This window comes from Pelophylax lessonae (assembly GCF_965119305.1).
Source record: "Pelophylax lessonae genome assembly, chromosome: 2".
NCBI lineage: Eukaryota > Metazoa > Chordata > Amphibia > Anura > Ranidae > Pelophylax > Pelophylax lessonae.
This window is the reverse complement of record NC_138769.1, coordinates 110,296,426-110,320,981: the sequence shown is the minus strand read 5'-3', so window position 1 is coordinate 110,320,981 and position 24,556 is coordinate 110,296,426. Positions and strand designations below refer to the sequence as shown.

The window sequence follows — 24,556 nt, the reverse complement described above, 5'->3', positions numbered from 1 at the left end:
AAATGACTACACATCACAATTAAAGTGATACTAAACCTAATTTACATTGTCCCTTCTATTTCTGTATGTGGATGATGGCCTTTAGAGTACAGAGTAAAAATAAATATCAATACATGGTTTCAAATTGGCATACAAATATATAATTGAAATTAAATCTTTATTATTTTGTGGAAATAACACGGTGTGGGAGGATTTCTGTCACACTCCTCCAGCCTGTGTGACACGGAGGAAATGCTTAGCGTAGAAACGCACTGAAAACTGATCATGTGTAGAGTTGCCATTACAGCTGCAAAATTCCTAGCTGAATTGGGGACATGAAAAGAAGGGGGAGATAAAGAGCAGCAGGATCAACCAGGTTTTTTCAGAATACAGAATATGAATCCCATAGTGAGTATGAACAGCATGTAATACAGCATTTAATCATTGTTTTTTTATGATGTGGGTTTAAAGACACTAGAAGGTTATTCAAGGCACAGTACTATGGAAAATATAATACTAACAGTAATACAGGGTTGTACCAATAAATCTAAAAAAAACTACATTTGGCTCCTCCATTTGGGACATTTCTGTAGTTGTCATGGGATGTTTAGGTTCTATGGTCATTTGATAATTATTCAAGGTTGCTAGATTATGCCAACTGGCTTCTCGACTCTGCATGATTTGTCAGCCTTGGCTTTACACTTAAACACCTATAAAATCATATGAAGAATACTCCCCAACAGTGGCAGCCCATCCATTGGGGGCGCAGGGGCGTCACCCCCTATGCATGTGTCCGGCCCCCTAATCTTCATGCAGGGCGCCGGACCCATGGATTTCAATGTTTTTTTTTTTTTTTTTGGAAGCACGTGATTAGAGCCAGAGGCTCTAATAGGTTTAAAAAAAAAAAGGGTGGGCTTGGGGCGCAGAGCACTGATTCTTGATTGGCCCGAAAGGAGAAGCCATGCCATTGGCCAAGGAGGAGGAGGAGGGAGGAGACGCAGGAGACTGAGGAGAAGCCGCCGCCGCTGCCCCTGCCTTCCATATGTTCAGGGTGAGTGAGCCGGCGACCGGGGGGGTGGGTGGGTATGGTGTGTGGGCTGGTGTGGTCAGAGGTTATGGTGTGGTCCGACTGACGCCCCCCCCCCGGCCCATGGAGCACCAGCCGCCACTGCTCCACATATGACATGACCTATTTCTTACAGTTCATGCTCTTCCACTAAATTCATAGCTGTTCAAGAATGTTACATATTTTTGTATAGAAAGGCTGACGACCTTCCAGGCTCACTCTGACTGAATCCTCTAAACAGATAAGGTATGAGTCACAAAGCACCCACTCACCTCTGTTCAGAGTAAGCAATTAAGTGATGACATTTTTTTTTTTTACACAACAAAAGGAGCTAAGTGAGGAAAACACGAAAACGGGTCTAAAGCTCAACCTGCTGGCTGGATAGAAGAATACAAATAAAACGGATAGAAGAATACAAATACAACCGATTAATATAGGTTATCACAACTAATAAAAAAAATGCATGAAAACTGCTATACATTCCTTTAAATATAAGGAACTACACCACCAATAGTAACATTAAAATATATTTTTTTTCTCCCTAGGTATCTTTCATAGTCTGGTAAACTTCAAGGTTTTTGAACTCCAATATAAAATACAATTTTCAGTACACATTTTATTATTACAGTGAACTACTTTTATAATTCAATAAATGTTCCATAATAGACATACAAAGGAAGTTTCAGAATTTAAATGTAAATAAGTAATATTTCCACAATCTGTTACTGGGCAAAAGCTGATTAAGTATGTTGCAGGATTTAAGAGTATTATAAGAATGACTGAATTTCAGATTATGTACTCAAGAAAAAATATTCAAAGAACAGTAGAGATTTGTTTGTACAGTATATATTATCCTGTTGCCTACATGGGAATATATGTAAATGCAAGTTATTATTATTTGACTCGGATGGGGGGATTGTTCTGAGTTTTGAATGCCCCAAAACCATTTCAAAACATGCATTTCCAAAAAGTCTAAGCAGCCTTTAAAGTATTAGTGTTAAACATTCTTAAGAAGCACATAGAGAAATATCTTAGCCACAGCTGGGACAATGCAGATTCAAAAATAGCTTCCTGCGATGGAGAATCCAAGACCTATATGACCCAACCCCTGCAGTGCTAATACCAGTTCTTGCAATTTTAGTCTACAAAAAAGGTATGTGGCATCATTCCACAAATAGGAGTACATTTCTGGCAGACCAACCATTATTTTTCTGGTCTTACAGGGTCTTTAAAGGGCTAAAACGTGCAGAGATGTACATGTTTTACGTATTTCAGAGACGTACTGCATGTATATTTTGTTTCTCTGACATACACTTTAAAATAGCAGGAAGTTGATAAACTTCTATTGAGCACATATTTTCAGTTATCAATTACTTTCACTGAGGTCAGTCATTTTTTTGTGACTTCCGCAAGTTTTAAACCGTGCTCTTTCATATTTTTAATACTATATTCAATGTAGATTAGTCACTAGAGGCAGGTTATATAGATAGGTACTATAATGACTGTCTAAGGGCCCATTCACACACTGCTAAGGCAGGTGCAAATATGCAGTGTGGTGTGGTGCACTGCATTACTGCTGATCATTAAAGCAGTGCTTTGCCTTGTTTGAAAAAAAAAAAAAAAGTAAATAAATAAAAGTCAGCAGCTACAAATACTGTTGGGGGGGAAATTCCTTCTTGTGGATCTGCTGCGGCAATCGGATCGGAAATGGGAACCTGAGAAAACCAGGTACCCCCCCAGTACCAAAAAGAGAAGCGGAGGAGGGCATAAAATTGGATTTGTGACTTACTGTACAATCCATTTCTCTGATGTTCATTGACAGACACAGCACTTCATCTTCTTGACCATAGGTTTATACTGCCCTCTACAGGAGTATGCCACTAGGCAGAGAAAAAGCTTGAGCACGCCTATGGGGCAGTCCTTGGGAGTATACTCCCACTTCCTGCTATAGGTCTTCAGTTTTGTAACAAGCAGTGTCAGGAAAAACAAACCCAACTCCCTAGAGGGGCGGGTGCTGTGTCCATCAATGAACATCAAAGAAATTGATTTTTCGGCAAGTTAAAAATCCCATTTTCTCTTTTGTTCATTGACAAACATAGCACATAGTGTCAACCTTAAGGGGTGGGAACAGCAGAACAAACAACTTCCCCAAGGCTAAACCTAGCCAACCAAGTAACTTGGAGCTCACCTGAAAAAAACACCCTCAAAGAGGACAAGTCCTCTAAACAGCAGCCTGCATAAACCTTGCGGACAAAGGAAGCATTCGCTGATGCAAACACATCCACTTTATAAAACTTTGTGAATGTGTGTACAGAGAACCAAGTGACCGCCTTGCAAACCTGCATCACAGAAGCCTGGTGACGGAAGGCACAGAAGGCACTAAGCGCCCGAATGGAGAGCCTCGACAGGGAAAGGAGGAACCTGACCCTTAATAGAATAAGCCTGAAACACAGTCTGTTTGATCCATCTTGAAATGGTCGCAGCAGAGGTAGCCAGCCCTTTGCGAGGTCCATCCTTAAGGACAATAGTGAGTCTGACTTCCGAAAAGACTCCGTAGCTGCCAGATACACCCTTATTGCCCGAACTTCATCCAAGGAGTGCAAAGCAACTTCCCTAGGATGCTTAGGTTTGGGACACAGGGAGGGCAATACAATATCTTCATTCAGATGAAAATCAGAGACGACCTTTATAAGGAACGACGGACATGGACGAAGAACCACCTTATCCCTGTGAACCACAAGACAGTACCGCCAGTTAAGACACCCAGCACGCAGAAGTAACGGCCACCAAAAAAAGCCACTTTCTGAGGCAACGTAAGCAGGGGAATCTCCTTAATATATTCAAAGGGAGGCTTCTGGAGAACTGACAACACCAAGATAAGGTGCCACGGCGGCAATGGAGACCGCACTGGGGGAACCAAGCATCTCATGCCCTGTAGAAAGGTATGCACCAAGGAGTGTGTGGCCAACGGACGTTGAAAGAAAACTGCCAAGGCGGAGACCTGGTCCTTGATGGTACCCAAGGTCAGGTGCTGCTCAACCCCTCGATGGAGGAAAGCCAACATCCGAGTCACCGAAAAGGATCGAGGATGAACTCGGAGGGATTCACACCACGCAATGTACGTCTTCCACGTACGATGGTAGATCCTCCCAGAAGTAGATTTTCTAGCTTTTAACAGCGTAGGAATCACCAGACAGGTAGTTAGACAACCCTCTAACCTTCAGCACCTGGCTTTCAACAGCCAAGCCATCAAAGCCAGTGACTGTAAAGCAGGATGGAAAATTGGTCATTGGGACAGCAGATCCTCCCTGAGAAGAAGTCTCCAAGGAGCATCGGTGACCAGCCGTACCCAATTGGTGAGGCCAGTCTGGAGCCGCTAGGATGACCGGAATGCCTTCTTCCTCGATCCTGCCTAGGAGTCTTGGCAGAAGCTGAAGAGGAGGAAAGGTGTAAATCAGAAGATACTGACTCCAAGGAGCCACTAGTGCGTCTGTAGTGTCGGCTAGATGATCCAGAGACCATGCCTTTTCTGTTGAGGCGAGAGGCGAACAGATCCACCTCGAGAGTACCCCACCGGAGACACAACTGATGGAACACCTTCAGATGAAGTGACCATTCTCCCTGGTCTAATGCCTGTCGACTATGATTATCCGCTTGCCAATTTTCCACCCCTAGAATGTGTAGAGCAGAGAGTGCTGGAACGATCGTTCTGCCCACCTTAGATGCTGGCTGCCAGGACACTTCTTGCGCCCCCTTGGAGATTGACATAGGCTACTTTGTGGCATTGTGTGATTGAATCCATACAGGACACCCCTGGGGACGACGTGTTCAATGATCCAGACAAAGTCTGATCGCTCAGAGCTCTAATACATTGATTGTTAGCCTGGACTCTTCCAGAGATCAGACTCCCTGGGCACACTCTGTGCCGAGGATGCCTCCCCACCCCAGATAGGATGGCATCCGGGGTGACAACTGTCCAGTACAGGGGGGAAAATGATTTCCCCTGCCCCCTGAGGTCCAGTATTGGACGCACCATACCCTCCTTCCTGGGGACTGTAAACAGGTTTGAGTAAAAACCTTGAAAATGTTCCGTCTTTGGAACCGAAACAATCACCCCCTGAAGTAACATCCAAACATGCGATCCCCCACGAATGGAAGATCGGACAAGACCTTTTTAGAAGCCTGGTCCGCAGACCAGCATTTCAGCCAGATAATGCAACGCAGGACCACTGTGGGGACCAACAAACTAGAAAGCAGGGGAGCGGCATCCAAAGAGGCGTCACAGACAAACTGTAGCCCTTGGACCAACTGATCCGCCAGCTCCACAAAGACAGGGGAGAGCGGTTTCACCTCCAGGTCCCGGGGTAGACTTTTAGCCCATTCAGTCATAGCTTGTGACACTAGGGCAATAGTAAATATCGGCTTAAGTGCCGACCCAGCCACATTGAACATATGATGGGTCAAGGCCTCCGACCGCCTATCAGCCGGGTCGGAGAAGATTAGGAACTCTTCAACTGGAATTACAGTGGCTTTATTCAACCTGGAAACCGGGTACCGTCCATTTTTTAAAGGAGGGACTCCTCGTAAAGGTACTGCATTGCAAAACGCTTAGGGATTGCAAAGGTGCATTTTGGGCAACCCCCACTGTTTTGAGACAATATTGTCAAAGGCGGCAGGAAAGGGGAACACCCTCACCGATTTTGAGGACCTGTGGGTGCCAGGTGTGACCCGTGTCTCTGGTGCTGCGTTAATTGCATCTACCATATGCAAAGTTTTCCGTACTAATACAATCAGTGCATCCACAAGAGCCTTTTCATGTGCGGCTAGAGGACCGGAGGAATCATCCTCACTATCCGAGCACGCAGGGTGCATGGACGCAGACCCTGAAGGATAATTTGCGTCCACAATGGCCAAATCAGACTCTGGATCTGAGGGGACAGAAGAAGCAGGTGAAGGCAGGGGGCGCTTTTTGCTAGCCTGTTTGCCCAGGACAAAATCTACTTTGGAAACCAAGGACTTCCGTCAGTGAAGATAGTTGTTGGGCCCCGGAGGACCCCGCAGCCTCTGAGAGGGGGTCAGGTGGTGAAACATACTCCATGGACTCCATGAATGAAGAGGGGAACCCACAAAAAGAAGTGTAAAACAATGCATAAGGGACACCCCACCGCGCTGAGGCACTACAAGGTCCAGCACAGAGCACTACCGCTGCAATAGCAGTAAGAGGGAGAGAAAGCCCCACAAAAAGGCACTCACCACACCGGTCAGGTACTGACAGCCCGAACTATCTGCATATCATGCGGCCATCAGGAAGAGTAAATTTGCTGTATCAGCACTAGAGGCCAACCGCTGAATCACCGCCCATCTGACTCCGAAAACATGGCCATTTGCAAAGGGAAACCATAGGAAAATGGCCGCCGAGGCTACATAAACATGGCCACTGATCTGTAGCACAAAGGGCTACAAGAAAATGGCGGCACCACGCGGCTCCCGCGGGGCCCAAAAATTACCTGAATGAGAAGGGGGGCCCTGGCAGGCCCCACCCGCCTCCCGAGAAGGATCGTTCAGTCGCCAGTGGCGCCACCCCCCCCCATCGCCAGTCCAGCCCCCCATGTATCCTAAAAAGGTGTGGGCAGATGGGGGGCACAGGCCGCAATAGATAACCGAGATGAAGAAGGGAACGCAAACTGGAATAGAGGGGAGCCCAGGGGGCCAACCATTCCAGGCAGGGGCCCACGTCCACCCCAAAACCTGCCAGGGGGGAGGGGGGTCAGCTACTTACCACACCAGGAACAGGGTGGGCACCACTCCGGACAGGACACTGCTCCATCGTAATGTGGGTGCTGTCGACCAGGAGGAAACGCTGCGACTCAGGCCGAAGCCAGTTCGTACGCGCCCTTGTGAGACGTTAACTCGCAGGCCTGCCTCCATCCAGTGGGGCTATGGCGCGGCCGACCTAGCGCAGAGTTGTGGTCTGCACGCGCTCGCTGGCCAAACTGGGGGGACCTTAAGGATCAAGATTTTACCCAGTCCAGCGCTTGATTGTAGATTCTCACAGGAACAAAATAATAAAAGGAGGAAAAAATTCCATTTAAAAAGAAAAAATTGCCAAGACCAGAGATCCCAGCAAGAAACTAGGTCCTTACTCCTTACTAGGCAAAAAAAAAAAAAAAACTGAAGACCTATAGCAGGAAGTGGGAGTATACTCCCAGGGACTTCCCCATAGGCGTGCCCAAGCTTTTTCTCTGCCTAGTGTCCTACTCCTGTAGGGGCAGTATAACCCTACGGTCAAGAAGATGAAGTGCTGTGTCCGTCAATGAACAAAAGAGAAAGTGGAATTTCCTCTTTAGGGTAAAATTATGCTTTATTTGAATGGGCCCCTATGCAAAAAAAAGTTGCTCCTGCTCAGTCTATTCCTACAGCGCAAATTGTGTGATGTGCTTTGTTGCAGGTGCATTTTTTTGTATGTTGAGGTTTTATTGTAAATTAATGACAATGCACATACACAACACATTACAGTGTGCTGCAGTAAACGGCACGGTACTGCATGTATTACCACAGCACGTGTGAACAGATTGTAGCAGATTAAAAACTTGAGATAGATTTTAATCTGCACAGGTAGTGCATTGATTTTGGTTGGCGAGTTAGTTGAATCCTAGACTTGCATTGTGAGAGGAAGCAGTATAGTGCAACCGTTACATGGGTACACTGTATGCTTAACAGTAGACCTAGAAATGCGTGGAAATCTCCCTTGCCTCTAAAGCCTGACCTATGTTCAGATTGTGCTCAAGAGACTACCGATAGGAGGTGAGGAAGCAATGCACTTCCTTACTGCCTGTTTTAACCACATTTTTGCCAACAAACGTGGTTGCAGGGGGTTTGCGGCGCTTCCCCATTAACGTGAATGTTTAGCGCCCAGTGGCCTTACTGGCCACCGATCACTACAAGTTGGGTAACGTTGCCGAAGGCGCGAAGCATTGTCGACACAGCACATAAACAACCCCTCTGTAAACAATAGTTAAGGGGGGGAGTTTGGGTGCGGACAGCAAGTCTAAGCGAGGCCTAAGAGCCTGCATGTGTAATGAGCAAATATGGCTGTCCCCAAATCCATAAATAAATAAAAAATATTACGTAGAAGCAATGTTTTCAAAACATTACCATACACTGTTTACGTATTATTTGCATCAAGTAGATATCCTGTACAAGCAAATATAGAAAAAAATATGCACTATAAAGTCACTTTAAAATCAATCACGTTTGCACATCTCAAGGACAGCCAGGTGCATTCATTTCATGTCATGGAGTCTGACTACTCCTGCCTTCTCTGCAATGTTAAAATTATTATTAACCCAAGGCAAGAAAAGAACACACATTCTTGCGGTCACAGCTGACAGATGAAACTGGTAAGGAGATCCCCCTACCAAAATGTTTAAAATCATAAAAAACTACCATGCCATCACAGACATTACACCCTGTATGTATTTGTGCAGCTTTCAGCTCAGAAGGAAAGTTTCTCATACTTTTAAACACAATAGCACAAGGAAAAGAAAAAAATATATATATATATTTTATATATATTTCTAAAAGCATGTATTTATACACATACTGCAGATTTCTCACACAAACCCATAACTAAAAACAAAGATAAGAAAATACATATTTACAGTGTGAACATTATGAAGGTAAAAGTGTATTTAACCAAACCTGTATGTCCGCTTGAAGAAGTGGTTGCACTGGGTATGATGCCTGCAGCTGCAGGCATAAACCCGGTACCGTTTTTTAGAGCTGGTGGTTGGCTTTCTGGTGAAAACTGATGTGGTCGTTATCCCAGCGAGCGGGAGGGGACGTTACCCCCCCGCCGCTCTGCCCGGGTCTCCACCGGCTGGTTAGAGTCCCGAACGAAGCGGGATTCGGCATCGATTGGGTTTCCGATCACGTAATCCGGAAGCAACGTCACTTCCGGTTTACACGCAATTATATATAGATGTTTGGGGGGTTCTATGACATTTTCTAGCAAACGATACTGATTTTAACTTGTAAACAAGGTGTCAGAAATAGGCTTGGTCCTTAAGTGGTTAAACACCTCCCATGGTAAGCTCATTCATACTATACAAAAAAGTAAGTACAACTGCACACACAGATAAACATCTACAGTATGCTTCAAGCTGATGACAATGAGGCCCAGTTGCAAAGCCTTTGACAAATGCGTTAGATATGGGCATGACTATGATCTATGCTTTTCACATCTAGCTTCATCAGGAATAAAAAAGTGATCATAAACAGAGTATAATGTGGATCAGGGAGGAGGAAGACCTACGCAGTCCCCTGTACAGAAGGAATTTCCTGAGGGGCAAGGGACCCAAGCACTTAATTATGAGGGGGTTAACAACGTGCCTAAGAGTCATTCAGGATAAGATACAGTTACGAGGTCCTTCACTATTTGTTCCATAAAATTGTGCAGAAATGCACATCCGTCCTCCAGACCAGGTAGGCAGTCCCAATGGCTATACCTTATCCTGAATGTGTTTAGGTGAAATATTAACCCTCAAACGATTACTTTATATGTGAGTTCTTGGGTCTCTTGCACCAAAAGTTTTGCAACGTAAGCTCACCGTCATCATCTTGATGCATAGATATTTATCAGTGTTTGCAGAATATATATATATATATATATATATATATATATATATATATATATATATATATATATATATATATATATATATATATATATATATATAGTTTGGCCGCGGAAGGTGTTTAAATACACTTTTATCTTTATATGCTCGGACTGTAACCATGTATTTTCCAGCCTTGGTTTTATACTCAATGATTTGTCAAGAGAAATCCATGTGAATAAATATTTTTAGAAGCATATGGAAGTGGTTTTGTTACTCCTTAAGATCCCGTTCACACTGGGGCGACCTGTCAGGCGACCTGGTCGCCTGACAGGTCGCCTGCCATAGAGAAGCTGTGGACCCGTTCTAATAGGAGCGACACAAGTCGCTCCGACTTAGAAAAAGGGTCCGGAGCTTCTTTGGGGCGACCCGGAGCGACCTGCATAGACTTCAATGTTATGAAGTCCGTGCCGGCCGCTCCGAGGTCGCGGTGCGACCTATGAGGTCGCCCCGGCAAGTAGCGTCGCCCCAGTGTGAACGGGGGCCTCAGAGGTAGCACCTTCCAAAAATCCTGTTTCCCTTGTCCCGCTGAAATCATCCATCGAAATACTCATTTGATAAATCCACATTCGCACACCCCAGATTTCCCCTTGTGAAGCCAATTCAGCTTCTCTTCTGACAGAACCATTCATTAAACCAATTTACCTTTCTGGGCTTGAGGGCACTCTCCTCAGAGGTACATGAATCTATGGCATCCCTTGTGTCCACCTCACTTTCCTCTTTACTTTCAAGCTCATCCTCGCTGGTTATTGGCCCATTTTCACACATAGGTGTTTGGAAATCATCATCGGGTAATGGGGGATAGCTATATTTAAATGGATCCTGAAATTTAAAAAAAAATGTAATATATACAGTAGATTTACTTAAAAATTGGACAAAGTAAATACCAGAGTAAAATAAAAATAAAAACGTTGCAAGTATTTTTAAAATCACAATATCATCAGTTCTGAAGTGCCAGCATAACAATTAGGGGCCAACACAATATCACTTCACACTGTCCCTGCACAACTATGTTTAATTTATAAATGCAGAGCATATTGTGAAAAGGTACAACACTTCATAGCACCATCATTGATCAAAAAAATGTACGGGGTTTTCCTGGTAACATCGAGCCCCATAATACAGAAAGTGTAAAATGCATATGTGAGGGGAAATGCTGTGCTTCATAAATATGGTGGAGTATTTTTTGTCCCAAAATCAGCAGTATGACCAAAGTTGGACCATAATGCAACTTTTTTTTAAGGTCGCCCATAGTTTTGTTTAAATTGGTCTGTGTGTGACCTCCACACAAATTGACATCTTCCAGTGCCTGCTTTTACCAAGGCCATAACGCTTCTGAATACCTGACCCATCAATGTATCAGAAGTCTAGGAGCAGTAAAAGGAAACTGAAACCTTTTTCGATTTTTAATTTTTTTTTTTTTAACATAATCAGTTAAAAAAAAAAAAAAGAAATAAATAAAAATCAAAAAAGTAATAAATCCCAACTCAGCGAAAATGAGATTTTGGACTTACTGTAAAATCCATTTCGGTGATGTTCACTGACTAAAACAGCTCCTGATCTTCTTAATCATTGGGTTATACTGCCCCTACAGGAGTAGAACACTAGGCAGAAAAAAAGTCTGGCTATGCCTATGGGCAGTGCCAGGGGGTATACTCCCTCTCTCTGCTATAGGTACTCAGTTTTGTTGCAGTGTGAAAAGAATTACAACTCCACAGTGGGGTGGGTGCTGCGTCGGCCAATGAACATCAGAGAAATGGATTTTACTGTAAGTCAAAAATCCCATTTTCTCTTTCGTTCATTGATGGACACAGATCATGATGTTCTTAACCATTGGGACGTCCCAAAGCAGTGCTAAACATGAGGGGTGGGAACAGTGAAAAATAAATTTCCAAGGCTAACTATAGCCAACCAGGTAAGCAGGAGCACAACCAAAACAACTGGAGCTCACCTGAATAAAACAATACACCCTCAAAGAGGAAGCAGACAACCCTTTCCGAGGCCCATCCGTGAGCACAAATAGTGAGTCTGACTACCTAAAAAAGACTCCGTAGCTGCCAGGTACATCCTAATTGCCTGGACCACATCCAAAGCATCCAAGGCATGCAAGGCAATTTCCTTCGGATGTTTTGGCCTGGGGCACAGGGAAGGTGACACAATGTCTTCATTCAAATAAAATTCAGAGACAAGCTTTTAAAGGAACAATGGAAAGGGACGAAGAACCACCTTATCTCTGTGAACCACCAAGTAAGGTGAACGACAGGATAATGCCACCAATTCCGACACCCTGCACGCAGAGTAGAAGGCTACCAAGAAGGGCACCATCTGGGACATCTTAAGCAGGCGAATCTCCCGAAGATTCACAAAAGGAGGCTTCTGGAGGACTAAGAGCACCAAATTGAGGTCCCAAGGCGGCCACACACTCCCTTTAGAAAAATACGTTGAAAGAAGACTGCTAAGGCCGACAACTGACCCTTAATAGTACTCCAGGCAAGTTTCTGCTCAACCCCCCCTTGAAGGAAAGTCAAGATCCGAGCCACCGAGAAAGAGCGAGGATAAACCTCAAGAGACTCACTCCACGCAATGTACGACTTCCATGTACGATGGTAGATCTTCGTAGAAGTGGATTTCCAAGCTTTAACAACATTGGAATCACAGACTGACAAACCCCTATCACCTGGCGTTCAATAGCCAAGCCGTCAAAGCCAGCGACTGTAAAGCAGGATTAAAGATTGGTCCTTGGGACAGCAGATAATCCCTGAGAGGAAGCGTCCAAGGAACGTCGGCGACCAGCCGCACCAGATCGGCGTGCAAAGCACGGCGAGGCCAGTCCCCAACCACTAAGATGACCAGAATCCCTTCTGCCACGATCCTGCGTACAAGTCTTGGCAGAAGCTGGAGAGGGAGTAAGGCGTAAATCAGACCATATTGACCCCATGGGGCCACCAGCATGTCCATTGCGTCCGCCAGAGGACGCAATGGCCAAGCCACAAACCTCTGCACCCTTCTGTTAAGCCGAAACACAACGGACGAAACACCTCCGGATGAAGGAACCACTCCCCCTTGATCCAATGCCTGCCGACTGAGGTAATCCGCCTGCCAGTTTTCCACCCCGGGAATGTGTACGGCAGAGAGGGCTGGAGCGAACTGTGCTGCCCACCTTAGAATGCCGGCTACTTTCAGAGCCACCAGGACATTTCTTGTGCCCCATTGGTGATTGACATAATCCCCGGCCATGGCATTGTCCAATTGAATGTGCACTGGTCATCCCTGAAGACGATCTGTCCAAGGGTCCAGGCACAGTTTGATCGCTAGGAGTTCCAAGACACTGATCTGTAGTCTGGACTCTTCCAGTGTCCAGATCCCCTGAGCAGAACTTTTGCTGAGGACGCCTCCCTAGCCATACCACTGTCCAATACAAGGGGGAGGAAGGATTTGCCCAGCTCAAGCGCCCAGAGAACGAAGCCACCATATCAGGGACTCCTTCGCTCCCCGGCTCAGTGGGATCTGGTTGTCCAGAGACTGCTCAGTCTTGTCCCATTTGGCCAGAATCTCCCTTTGCAGCGACCTCGCATGAAACTGTGCAAACGGAATCACCTCGAAGGTAGACACCATCAGGCCCAGCACCTGCATGCAAGTCCAGAGGGATGACCAACGCAGAAGGAGGTCGTCCAAGTAGCCCAGTACCACAATCTCCCATTGGCGTAACAATGCTAGCACCTGGGCTAACACTTTTGTGAAGACCCGAGGAGCATAGCCGAGACTAAAGGGTAACGCCACAAACTGGTAATGCTCCTCTCCCACGGCTAAGTGGGGGAATCGCTGGTGACCGGCACATATTGGAATGTGAAGGTAAGCATCCTTGATGTCAATAGAGGCAAGAAAAATCGCTGATGCAGGGATGCCACCAACGTGCGAATTGACTCCATCCTGAAGTTCTGCACCCGCACAAAGCAGTTCAGCGCCTTGAGGTCCAGGATTGGATGCACCTTGCCTTCTTTCCTTGGAACTGGAAACAGGTTTGAGTAAAAACCCTAAAAACATTCCGAAGTCGGAACCGGGACATTCACCACTTGAAGTAACAGGTCTTGTAACGCCCCAAACAGACCCTGTAAGCGGTCCAGGGAGAGGCGCAAGTTGGAAGGAAAGAACCTTGCGGAGGGACAAGAGCATAACTCAATCCTGTAGCCAGACCAAATGACTTTGTGGACCTACTTGTCTTGTACCAGGGAAGTCCATGGGTCCGGAAACCAGCGAAGACGTCCCCCCACGCCCGATACAGGAGGTATACGATAGGGAGACCTTAATGATGTCATCCAGGGTAGCTCCAAACAGACAATCTCCTTGAAAGGGAAGATCAGTCAAGGCCTTTTTAGAAGTCTAGTCGGCAGACCAGCATTTTAGCCAAAAGGCATGCCGAAGGACCACTGCCAAAACAGAGAGCTGAGCCACTAGGGGAGCCGCATCCAAAGAGGCATCACAGATAAACTGCAACCCCTGGACCAGCTGGTCCACCAGCTCAGCAAAGGCAGGGGGAGCTGTTCTCCCTCCAGGTCACGGCGTAAAAGCTTAGCCCATTCAGTCAGAGTCTGTGACACCAGGGCAATGGTGAATGCCAGCCTCAGTGCCGAACCAGCCAGAGTGTCGATATTGCGGGCCAGAGCCTCCGCCTTCTTGTCATCTGCGACTCTTCAACCGGAATTATGGTTGCCTTTATCAATCTGGAAACTGGAGGGTCCACCACCGGTTCTTTATAAAGGGACCGAACAGTCCGCTTCTTTATAAAGGGACTCCTCATAGGGGTATCGCCAATAACGCACTTAAGGGACCCCAAGGGGGCACTTTGGTCGTCCCCATTCTTTAGCGAAAATTCCGACAAAATAGGCGAGAAAAGGAAACACCTTTGCCGCTCTGGATGGCTTGTGAGTGCCAAAGGGAACCTGCGCCTCCGTCGCCGCTATAGCTGCGTCCCCCATCTTCAAAGTCTCACACACAAATACAATCAGTGCTTCCACCAGCCCCTTTTCGTGCACGGTTGCAGATGCGGAGGAATCATCCTCGCTATCTGAGGATTTCCGGGCACGTGTTTGGAGATCCAGCAGGGAAACCCACGTCCGTGGCGGCTGAATTTGATTCAGGATCTGATGAGTCAGGGGAAAGCGGGGGGCGCTTTTTGCAAGCCCGTCGCCCGAAAGCCACCTCCACCCAGGACATAAAGGACTCCAGGACCGCGGTCAGTGCATCGATGGATGCTTGGGACCCGGAGGGCCCCGCAGCCTCAGAAAGGGGATCAGGTGGGGAGATGTGCTCCAAAGACTCCATGAGTCACCAGGGGACCCCACAAAAGGTGTAAAACACTGCTAAGAGACAACCCCCACCAGGCTGGCAGAACCACCTGGTCGCCAGGCACAAAGCCCCAAGCAATCCTCAGCAGAGAGGGAGAGAACCCCACCAGACTCACCACCCAGCAGAAACACGGCACCTGCAGCTACCAGGATAATCTGCACGGCGATCAGGAAGTAAAAAGATCCAGGAGTCAGCACCAGGGGATGAGGAGGGGCTCCCACTCCTAAAATCGCCGCCCACAGGGCTCCACTGTCATGGCCGCCGCTATTTTTAATTAATGGCAAACCATCGCAAAATGGCTGCAGGAACTACACAAACATGGTCGCCGTACATAGAGCACACAGGTTACCGCAAAACGGTGGCCCCCCACGTGGCACACAGGCAGAATCCTTAGGCCTCAAGGACAAGCCCAGGCAGGACGGGGGACCATGGCAGGAGCCCCCAACAGGTACAACTCCCCCCCCCTGCGCACAGCCGAACGTCCGGTCGCCGGTGGCGCACCCCCCCTCCCAGGAGATAGCCAGTATAGCGCCCTTCCCCCATCCCAGGAGGTGGACCAGACTGCCCACACATCCCCAGCATAAATGGATGGGGGTGTAGGATGGGGGGGACAGATGAAGGGGTATGCCTGACGGGAAGGAGAGGAACCCAGGGGTCTGACCGTCCCAAGGAGTGGCCCACATTCACCCCAAAACCCTCCAGGGGGGGCAGCTACTCACCATTCAAGGAACCAGGCAGGCCCCACTCCAGACAGAACCTCCTCACCATTGAAATGGGGGGAGCTGTCGGCCAGGAGGAAGGCTGCGACTTGGGCCGAGACCCGGTCGTATGCGACCTCGCAAGGCATATAACTCACAGGCCAGCCCCCATCTGGTGGTGTTATGTCGCAGCCGACCTAACGCGGAAGCTGAGGTTTGCGCGCGCTCGCTGGCCAGACTGGGGGGGGGGGGAGCACTGGATCTAAATTATCCAGTCCGTCGCCCAGTCCGGCAGTTGATTATGGATCTCACAGGAAAAAAACAGGAGGAAAATTTCTGTGTAAAATGAAAAAATTGCCAGGACCAAAAGATCCTAGTACCAGTACCTATAGCAGAGAGAGGAAATATACCTCCTGGGACTTCCCATAGGCATAGCCAGACTTTTTTTCTGCCTAGTGTCCTACTCCTGTAGGGGGCAATATAACCCAATGGTTGTCCATCAATGAAAGAAAGGGAAAATGCATTTGGTTTGAATGCTTTAATGCTAGGAAGGTCTGGAGCCTCCATTAACTATTTTATTTTGTTAATCAGTGACCCTACTAAAGAACTTTCAGAGCAAGGATGTGAAAGGAGTATCTAGCAAAGGTTTGTTTTTTTTTTTAGTTTTTGCTTTCTTTCCCGGAATAAATTGCATCCCCTATCTTTTCTACAGATTTCACAGGGAACCGAAGTACATAAAGAAAAAAACAAAAACAAACAAGCAACAATCTGATTTGGCTATGCATGGGTTGTTACGTTTTTAAAATAATTTTAGTGTGTACAATTTGTAAATATAGTTGTATGTGGGTCATCTCTACATACTTGTTACATGTGCATGGCTCCGCTTCCTGCTTAGTAGAAACACACAGGTGTTTATTTACTAAAGCTAGAGAGGGCAAAATTAGTCACAATTCTGCAGAAACCAATCAGCTTCTAGGCTTTATTGCTAATTAAACAAGCTGAGGTTAGAAGCAGATTGTTTTCTCTGCAGAATTGTGACTACTTTTGCCCTCTCTAGCTTTAGTAAATAAAGCCCACAGTGACTGACCTCAATTGTTTTTCTCTTGGTTAGTGTCTAAAAGTCTGAAATGACTTAAAGCAACAGATTCTGTGTAAGGCTAAGTTTACACTGGCATTTAAAGCAGGTGTTTGAGAGGCGTTAAAAACTCCCCTATAATGCCTATGCAAATGATACAATGGACAGCACACAGTGTTGTTAACACTATCAAAACATGATAGCGTTGCTTCAAAATTGAAGCCCCATTTCGAGTCAGGAGGCATTTGAAGCCTTTCAACGCATCCTATTCAAGTCTATGGTAAGGCATCACAAACGCTGTGGCAGATAGTGGGGAGTTAAGATTAGTTTATTGTCCTGTAATGGTATTAGCGATTGTGGAGCAGTTTTAACGTGCCTTAGCACTCATCAAACGCTTCATAGGGCCATAAGGCATTTAGGGAGCAGTTTTAACTCATCTTTAACGCTTGTAAAATGCCAGTAGAACACCCATACTTTATAAAGCTCATTAGCGCGAGCCTAACGCTATAGGAGTGTTTGATGAGCGTTAGAAATTCAGTCAAGTGTGAACAAGCCCTTAATGCTTATTGACCGTATCTTAACAGAAGGAACATTTGGGGAAAAAAAATGCAAATGAAATGTTAACAAAGGTATGGAACTGCATGAAAACAAAATGTTAAAGTCTTGTCAACAATTGATTTCCAGTAACAGTTAAAATATTAACCAATAGTATACAATAGTTTCCTTTAACAAGACTCGTATGCAGTTGAGTAAGTTCATGTAGTGTGCACAGCATGAATAAACGGATTTATAAAAGTAATTATAGAAAGCTGATAAATCCTGTCATTCAGAAACATTCACGTCTTTAAAACCACCCAATGTATGTAAAGAATGTGTGAAACATTTTTCTCATTTCTTCAAATAAACATATCAAACCTGGGCCAATCAGACTGTGCAAATGATGAAAAATGCATAACCCATGTTTCACCTTCAGTAAAAAGTTCATGACAAAACTATTCTGTCAATCCAGCTGATGTTCTACATAAAATCTTCATGTAAAATTTGACCTTGATCCTGTGCCCTCACTTCCCAAGTCTGTCTATTGGCCAGAGAGGACACGTAGAGAGACAGGGACAGTTAAGCTCAGCATCTATAGGAAAAGTCAAGATTTACAATTAATTTCAGTGTCTCTGATTCTACTGCTCATCACAATGTGTGCTTTTTGCCGGATGTAACATTTGCATCTTTCTTTATCATATGATCAGTCTGAATCGCCCAGGCTTGACAAAATGTGAGAATTAAATTAAAATATCAGCCAAGACTTTTTTTTTTGTTATTTAATAATATGAACATAACATTTTGTATGACACTTACTGTTCCCCCCATATGTGGAAGTAAGTATTCAGAACTAATGTAGTCTTGAATTTCATTCCGGTTCACAAATTTCAGCATGTTTATGGCTTCTGGACCGAGCCAGCCTTTCACAATTTTAAAGGCAGCTAATAAAAGAATGTCATTATTATTTTAAGAAAAGTAAATCAGCAATATTAACAGCAATTAAAGTGATACATTTATGAATATTTTTAGTTTTACAGAACCTTTCGCTAATTTTTCTTCTAAAATAATGTATTTTAGTAACAGCAACTGAGAAATGCTATGTATTTTCCAGCTCTCAGTTTATTATTAAAGTGAGAGCTAAGGGCAAAGGGAGATCTGTACCAGGGAGTTACGTTTTTTTTTTCATATCGAAGAACTTTATTAAACATTGTGCACAAACAATACAAGTTCCAGAGCACGAGTGCATCCATAACAGTGATTCATTCAAGGCCATGTAAGAACATCAGCAAATCAAACTGTTTATTCAAAGTATTTAGAGACTCACACTTGACAATTCAGTCAATTTTTTTTCACACCATACCTAGACCACATTAGGAGTTGATGAATCCTCACCGCCTCCCAATCAACATGCTGTCCACCTGGGCCAGACCCAGTGTATCCAACCATGGGGCCCAAAGTTTATCAAATTTACCAAAACTCCCCCTATGTTGAAATATATACTTCTCCAGTCTTAGGGTATCTCCCAATTGAGCTATCCATGCCTTCACTGTAGGGGGGTCAGTGGATATCCAGTGTCTCAATATTAGCTTACGAGCCTAGAAAAGTGCCCTGGCTATTGCCTGCTTTGGAATATCCTGTACTGGGAGATTGTCCAAAATACCCAACAAGTACTGTTTTGGTTTCTCAGGCAGTTGGACCTGAAAGACCTTTATCAATGTATTGATAACTCCCTTCCAGTAGAGATGTAACTTTGGTCACCTCTACATCAGGTGAATTATATCACCATGGTCTCTGCTGCACTGTGTGCAAATAGAGCTTTCCCTCCTGCCCATACGATATAGTCTAGCTGGGGTGTAGTGCAACCTAAGGAGTAAAGTTGGGAGAGGCGATGAGCAACATTCAGAGAGCACTGCTGGACTGCCTGTGGTGCCTTGTCACACTGTTCTTCCTCAAATGCCCCTACATCTCTTTCCAAACGAGAAGTCACACTCATGGGATGGTCTCTAAGAAAACCATTCAGTAACAGAGTAGCAATTGGATACAAATCCTATAGTTATCCACCTCATTCATAAAATTAAACAATGGAGTGGGCGATTGCAACCAGAGAGTTAATTCCCCTCTGTGCCTTCACCGCATGTTGAAGCTGCATAAAGTAAAACTGCACTGAATTAGGGAGATGAAACATGGCTCTTTGTTCAGAGAATGTACGCAACACCCCATCGTAAAAAATATGACGTAAATGTGTAATCGCATAGCGTTTCCACCTAGCACCATATTGTAATATAGCTATCTCCAAATAACGAGTGTTATCCCAAATAGGACTGAACCTAGTGAATCCTATAACCTGTTGTAACTGCCTGACCTCATTCCAGGTTTTTTTTGCATGAGAGCGTATGTGGGGAATGTTTATTCAATTTGCTGAATATCAGCGCCTCCAGACCACTCGCTACCTCCTCTGAGTCCCCTGTGTATGTCAGTAATTTAATATATGGGTCTTCGAAACACATGCCCTGTCTCCATGGCTGGGTGCATGGTTCATGCTATATGTTACATTTGTGATGCTAATAGTATAGCCATGGAATGGATTGGAGCAAGCCCTCTAAGATCCTTGGGCCGCTGAAATTGCTCTAATTTCACCCTGGGGTTTTTGGCCAGCCAAAGGAGGGAGTGAAAAAGTGAATTTACAATACAAGACACTTTCAGAGGAATAACTACTGGGGAGTTATGCAGAATATACCATATTTGGGGCATGAGGATCATCTTTATTAGGTTTGTCCAACCTACTAGAAACACCTTACCTTTACCTTATCATCTTTATTATCTTGTAAGAAGAGGTGTTAGGTTAAGGCGGACATAATCCAGAGGGCTGGGGGTTATCTGAATGCCCAGATACTTAAAATGAAAGGAGATGGGTATACTGGCGCCACTAAAGAGGAGGAATCTGGGGCTTTATCTAATGGCATAAGGGAAGACTTGGACCAATTAATGACCAGTCCTAAGTAGAATCCGAATTCAGTAATTATTGCAATGGCCTCCTTAAGGGAGAGGGTGGTGTCTCCCAACCACAGCATAGTGCTATCCGCATATAACATGAGTTTTCATTAAGAGATCCATATTTAAAGCCGCTTATATTTGGATTCGATCTAATAAGTGCTGCCATAGGCTCAATTGTGATGGTAAACAGGAGTGGGGACAAGGGGCATCCCTGCCTAGTACACCTACATAGGCCAAAACTGGGGGACATTTTTCCTGCCTCCCTAATAACCGCCTTAGGGGCTTGATAGAGGAGTTAAACCCAGGAGATATACCCCTGCCCGAATCCAAACTTGGGCATTATAGCCCACAGACATGCCCACTCAATGCTGTCAAATGCTTTATACGCATTAAGGATATAACAGCGCCCTATCTTTCCATTATGAGCCAGAGATTGTAGATTGAGAAACAATCTGCGTAGATGGATGGAGGTATATTTTTGGGGCATAAAGCCAGCCTGATCAAAATGTATAATAGAAACTTAGGACTTTATTTAGCAGGAGGGCCAAGACTTCGCCAGGATTTTAATATCACTCTACAGGAGTGAAATGGGCCTATAGGAGCCCGGATCCAAGGGGTCCTTTCTAGGTTTTAACAGCAATGCAATACAATGGAGGTAGTCTCTGTGCATTTCTTGCCTTATTAAAGACTAAGTAAATGGGATAGCGTGTCAGCAGCATAAAACTTGTACACTTCAGTTGGTATCCCATCTTTCCCCAGCACCTTTGAGTTAGGAACAAGTTGGTCACTACCTGCAATTCCTCCACTGTCAGGGGAGTGTCTAGTAGTTTACGTAAGGAAGCAAATAAGGATGGCAATGGAATATCTTAATAGTCAAGTGATGCCTCGTCTGAATAAGTCTGTTTGGACTGATATAGAGTTGAATAATAATCAACCAGTTCAGCCAGAATCTGCTCTGGGGAGTTAACTATGCTTTCTCAAAGCACCAATCAAAGGGGATGCCTGGTGCGAATGTGCCACTGAGGTGGTGATGCGAAAAAAACGACTCCTGGGCTGCCAGCTAACCCTCCCTTTTTTCGTCTGAAGGGTCAGCTATAAACAAAGCCTCCAAGCGACGAACCAGCTGTGCCGCCTGTTCACCCTGGGCTTCCATTGCCCTTTTGATGGCTTGAATTTCAGCAACCCTCGAAGGAATGCTTTAAAAGTCTCCCGTGTGGAGCCTATACTAGGGTGCCCAATATGAGTTTGCTAAAACGCTGATATTCTGGCCCTGATCCCATCATGAGATGGGAAGAGATGTAGCCAAAATGCATTCAGTTTCCACGGGGCATTTGGCAAATTAGAAGGTGGTCGAGCCTCCAGACACAGACTAGTAAAGGAGAGTGATCCAAAATTCCCCGAAGGGCATACGCAATTTCAGAAACATAATGGGCGGCTTGTGGGGAACAAAGGCAAAGGTCTATCCTTGACAGTGATCAATGGGTTTTAGAAAAACATGAAAAGAGTTTCTCGCCCGGAGGCATGTTACGCCATGAATCAACCCCTCCCATTTCACTTACAAATGTATTCAGTGCCGTACGGCTGGTACTCCTGCCGGCAGAAGCAGGCGGGTGTTTATCTAGGTTGGGGTCAACATAACAGTTGAAATACCCCATAATATATACTGGCACTTCTGGGTGGCACAGCTGGTATGTCACTAACTCACGTAGGACCCTGCCAAGAAATGGGAGCAGTATATAGTTAAATACATTTCAAAGTATATAGCCTGCAGAACAAGAATATATATCTCCCTTTGTCAACAAAGCATGGACTAGTTGGTAGAAAAAAAAAGGTTGTATAATAAAGCTGCGGCCGCCACTTAAACAACTACCTGGATAGATGTTAGAGTATGATAGGAAATGTTAGTGGGTGTTTTGCAATACTAAGTGTGTTGCTACACCAATGATATGTGGCTTGCTATATATATATAAATCATATACCAATAATCAATAAATTACAAAAATACAATGTATAAAACAATAGGGGACTTGCCCTAGGAGCCACAGCGCCATTGCATCACTTTCGGTTTTGAGTCTGTGGAACGCTTCGGCGTCCTGGACTTCCTGATTCTTTTGATTTTACACTGCTTGGCTTTTAATGAACAAACGTGTGCTGTGAATGCTGGATACCCCCTATGTGGGGATAGCTTTCCGGTGAGTGTGGTACACAAGGGGGAGCATGAGTGAAGACACCGCCACAAATATTTTTTTGATAGCATATTTTTATATTTTATATTTTTTGTGCAATCTCAAACTGAAGGACTGTTACTACATTCTGTGCATGCACACACTACTGTTGCACTGAGTCATTATTATTGGTTCAAACTGGAAATTTTTATATTTCGTATGCAATTGTCACCTTTTTCACTGAGTCACCTATTATTGTTTTATACATTGCATTTTTGTGATTTACTTCTGATTATTGGTATATCTATATCAAGCCACATATCATTGGTGTAGCAACACACCGAGTATTGCAAAACACCCAGCACAAGCAGGACCACACCCACTAACATTTACTATCAAAAGAGCAACTGAACTTCTGAAAATCAAATAAGCTATGAACCAAAACACTCACACCCCTTGAAAAGGTGGTGTGAGTGGAGTGGAGTGGTATGCCCTCCCACCCATGCAAACTTTAGACAGGACATGGAGTCAATTGAGGATTGACAAGTTAAATGGAAATATACATGAAATAGATACCTATAGAGGATGCCGATGCTTGTCTTTGGTTTGCCAGGTCTGGATCTCCTATTATCCATACAATTTACTGAGCTGAGGTTTGTATAAAAGCACACATCCATTTGCAAATGGGGAAATGTAGCCACAGACCTAAAGTATATCTAAAGCCCAAACCTTTGTTTCCCATTTTGGATAAAGTAGGAGAGGGTTGAAACAGCTTTATTTCTTTTTTATACAAGTTATCCTGTATATACATGTATGTTCTTAAAGCCTCAACAAGAAGTGAGAGGGTATATTTCTAATGTGAGAGAAATCCACCCTTTGACAGTTGCTCCCAAGACAAGTGTCCAAATTGAAAGATTTCCCCTTGAGCCTTATTCCCCTCTAATTCAAGCTTTAGAGTTACCCTCAGTTTCATTCCTTGTGCCACTGGTGATTAAGACAGAGACACCAATAGCAATAAAAATCTGGCATTGTTCCTCAAGGGTGCCGTTGATAAGCACTGGAATAAACACATGCTGGCCAAGTGCTTTTAATGAGCATGTTAAATATAATACCCATTTTTCCCTTATAGGTAACTGCTTTGATAAACTCAGAAACCATATTATATATTAGTACATATGATATTCTTGACACTCTTAAAGCCTTCAGCAACAGTTCTTTGTCCTATGAGCATAGTAAACCATAAGCACTAATGAGAGCCATGATTACTGCTGGGATTAATGAATGTAGGTTGGCAATACTTGGCATCAATAAAACAAGCAATTCTACCCATTCAAGCATTGCTTGCAATACATAGGGAATATCAAAAGGCAGATAACGAGCATTTCTGTGGTCAAAAGCCCTCATTGTATGCTGATGTTTTCCAACATCTACAGATAAAGCCTCTGTGTGACCTGGTGGAAATAATTTCCTGTCCTATGAAGGACAGAGAACAAAGTCTACACTGCTTATGTTCTAGCTCTGCATGATCAGATGTTTCAAAGCTCATCCAAGAGAGACAATTGCCTGTGCTCAGCTTTCCTTTGTTGGTCAGCGTAACACACCTTGTCAGGATGTAATATTTTTACTATATAGCTGGACAGATTACAAGAACTGGAAGAATATGAAGAACAGTGCCTGTGTCCCTCACAACATCCTATCTCTTTTCATTCTTTAGACTGTCTCAAAAAAAAAATGTAGCTATAAACTGGTTTATTTCTATGGGCAACATCGATTCTTTCCTTTAACTTTTATGATTTTTTTTTTTTTTTTTGCACCACAGTTACTCAAGCAGCCAACACATAACGGGATGAAAGAAATCTATTGTTTTCAATGTTGTCAGTTCAACGGGTGTCAATTTTAAACCAAATGACCTTCCAAAGCATCTTGGAGCATAGCACTACACAGCAAATTGATGTGTGTGTGTGCGCGCGCGCATTTCAAAAAGCAACCCCAGGTAATTTTTTTTTACCTATCCTGACCTT

At 44.6% G+C, this 24,556-nt stretch overlaps 1 protein-coding gene across 1 annotated transcript in view; it reads right to left on the bottom strand.

The window, feature by feature from the left end:
• Positions 1 to 24,556, bottom strand: part of MOSPD2 (motile sperm domain containing 2) — a 279,719-nt gene that overhangs the window by 79,488 nt on the left and 175,675 nt on the right. The window contains exons 8-9 of the mRNA XM_082246726.1: positions 18,193 to 18,317; positions 10,366 to 10,542 (exon numbers count right to left, since the gene is read on the bottom strand). Coding sequence (XP_082102852.1) covers positions 10,366 to 10,542; positions 18,193 to 18,317 — 302 coding nt within the window. The remainder of the gene's footprint in view (positions 1 to 10,365; positions 10,543 to 18,192; positions 18,318 to 24,556) is intronic.